This window comes from Buceros rhinoceros, unplaced genomic scaffold, assembly GCF_000710305.1.
Source record: "Buceros rhinoceros silvestris isolate BGI_N320 unplaced genomic scaffold, ASM71030v1 scaffold11331, whole genome shotgun sequence".
In the NCBI taxonomy this organism is placed as follows: Eukaryota; Metazoa; Chordata; class Aves; order Bucerotiformes; family Bucerotidae; genus Buceros; species Buceros rhinoceros.
This window is the reverse complement of record NW_010394868.1, coordinates 52,605-55,231: the sequence shown is the minus strand read 5'-3', so window position 1 is coordinate 55,231 and position 2,627 is coordinate 52,605. Positions and strand designations below refer to the sequence as shown.

Below are 2,627 nucleotides of genomic sequence, written 5' to 3'. Positions count from 1 at the left end.
GCGTTGAGGACTACAGCTGTGGAGTTGGGTATTATGTCTTGTCTATGTGCCATTTTGGATGCACAGCTCTTTGAATGCTTTGAATGCTGGAATCAGTATTTTAAAATCGGTATTGCTTTTTTAGGTACAACTGTAATAAAAATTCTGTGAAGTAATAATTTGCTTGCCTCCTTAATAGATTGTGATTTCTGTTCTTAAAGGAATCCTTTATTTTCTCTTTAACCTAGCTTCTATCTTTAGCAAACGGTCTTGAAGTTTAATTGGTTTTATCGATGTATTTATACAGTCACAAGATTACCCTGTGATGACATCTCTAGACTTTGAAAGGCTTTTATTTCATATCAGACCAGCATATGATATTAACTATATTCCTATTGTCAAGCTACCACTTGTATTTATTGATAGAAATGTGTCTAACATAGCAATGTGGAGGTGCTTGAGTAAACTTAGTTTTAAATTGAATACATTTCAACAAAACAATACAATTTATATTTACATACTCCAGTCACGTTCATGCCCTATTCAGAACATGACATCAAGCCACACTTCACCATTGTGGGTGTGGCAAAGAACCTCCCATATTTTGAGTAGGACGCAGTGGAGTTGGACACGTGGCAGTGGCTGTGCAGGAGGGCCTGTGTAGTGCGTGTTGCACAGTGGCTCAGAAGGGCCGCAGGTCCTAGGGGGAGGTGGGAATACTGTTGTGTTCTTGGAGAGCAGCTGGTAGAGTTAGCCGACCATATAGGAAGAGTGAATGCAATAATCTACATAAAAATATAGGGAAAAAAAAGAGATCTCTGCATATGAACTAGTGCAGAGCTCGGTCGTGTTGGTTAGGGCAGCTTGAAGAAGATGCCCGCTACTAAAGGCAGCTTTGTAAAAACATGGCCTGTGTCTCAATAACTTTATTTTCTTCTCCCGCAGAAATTCGGCTGTGATGGCATATTAGGATCTCTGGCTCGTGAAGATCATTGTGGTGTATGCAATGGTAATGGAAGGTCATGCAAAGTTATTAAAGGTGATTTTAATCATACCAGAGGAGCCGGTGAGTCTGTTTATATCAAATACTCAGGAAACCAGTAGCTGTTTGATTACTTTGAGCACTGGGAATTTTAAAAAGCTGTACTTCTTAAAACTACACAGTTCCTCAAAGAACTTCAGATCTGCGTTAAGATAAAACATTTAAGATAGGAATGCATTGGTGTTTTTAAGTTTCAATTGTTGCAAAGTTATTGCAAAAAGTTTCAATTAGAAAATTAAGGGGTTATCTAATTAATCTACCATTAAGACACACATGATTTCCTAGAAGACCCTGATTTTTTAAAAAAAAAATCTGTGAAATAAAATTTATATTTTTAGTAAATAAATGAACCATAAATTCTTCTGGTGTTTGTATTCATTTAGTGTTCTTCAAAATAAATAATCCAAATTATGATCTGTTACCTAGAGTAGCATCATTAAAACAAGCCAGGCAGTGGGAGAATGTAAAGCTGAATGTGTGAAGAACTATTACAAATTTGCATTCATTTTTTTAAACTAATAATAATGTATCATAGAAAGCAAATAGATTCTCTGATGCAGAATAAACATGATATTTTCAAACGCTGCTGTGATCTGTTCTTTGAATGAGAATAATTAACTGGCTCCAGCACAACAGTGTTGCCACACTGCTACACTACTAGTGTACGCCATGCACCAAGCATACCTGCTCTCCAAGAAAAGTCTTTGAAGCAGCGTTTGGCCAACTGTTTTCAGCATTTGTTTGCCATTACACTTTACATTTCCTGAGTAGAAAACATGCAGAATTTCAAGACGGTAAGTAACATCAAAAAATACTGTAATTAGAAGCAGACAGTATATCTTTGAAAAATCAAGGATTTCAATGCATTGTAGACTAAAATATAGTATGTTAGGAAAAAAAAAAGAGTTAGGCATAGTCATCAGAGGTTTATGTCTGGCCTTCCCTAAGCTGAAGTAATGCAGACCAGGGATCTCCAGCCATGGATGCATCTGGAGAACAAGATCAAAAACTACAAAGAAGGTGGCTGCTAATAGAAATTTCAATGTGTCAGCTCTCTGTTGTAGCTAACAAGAGTATCCACACACTTATAATTTATTTAAGGTTCTGTATCAATCCACAACACTGTGGTATTGCTCTCTAAACAACGGTGTCAGTTATTTTCCTTCTCAAGAAGCTGGACTATCAGCAATACTTAGAAAATATTGTTAGCTCTTAAGGAAATTAAATTTAAATAGTGCTGCTTTGCAGCAGTTTAATTTTCATGTTTCAGGATTATTGAAAAGTGTTTCCAATCCTCAGTGTTTTGTTATAGAATATTGGCTACACAGAATTGCTCTCTAAACAACGGTGTCAGTTATTTTCCTTCTCAAGAAGCTGGACTATCAGCAATACTTAGAAAATATTGTTAGCTCTTAAGGAAATTAAATTTAAATAGTGCTGCTTTGCAGCAGTTTAATTTTCATGTTTCAGGATTATTGAAAAGTGTTTCCAATCCTCAGTGTTTTGTTATAGAATATTGGCTACACAGAATAAAAAACTTGGCTTACTGTCCACTTTTAGAAGTTCACCTGGAGAATCTAAAATAAAGGGCTTATTTATTTACACC

General features: G+C 35.8%; 1 protein-coding gene across 1 annotated transcript in view; it reads left to right on the top strand.

Annotated features, from left to right (window-relative positions):
• Nucleotides 1-2,627, top strand: part of ADAMTS19 (ADAM metallopeptidase with thrombospondin type 1 motif, 19) — a 54,035-nt gene that overhangs the window by 16,665 nt on the left and 34,743 nt on the right. Inside the window, exon 7 of the mRNA XM_010145359.1 lies at nucleotides 925-1,045. Within this exon, the coding sequence (XP_010143661.1) occupies nucleotides 925-1,045 (121 nt within the window). The remainder of the gene's footprint in view (nucleotides 1-924; nucleotides 1,046-2,627) is intronic.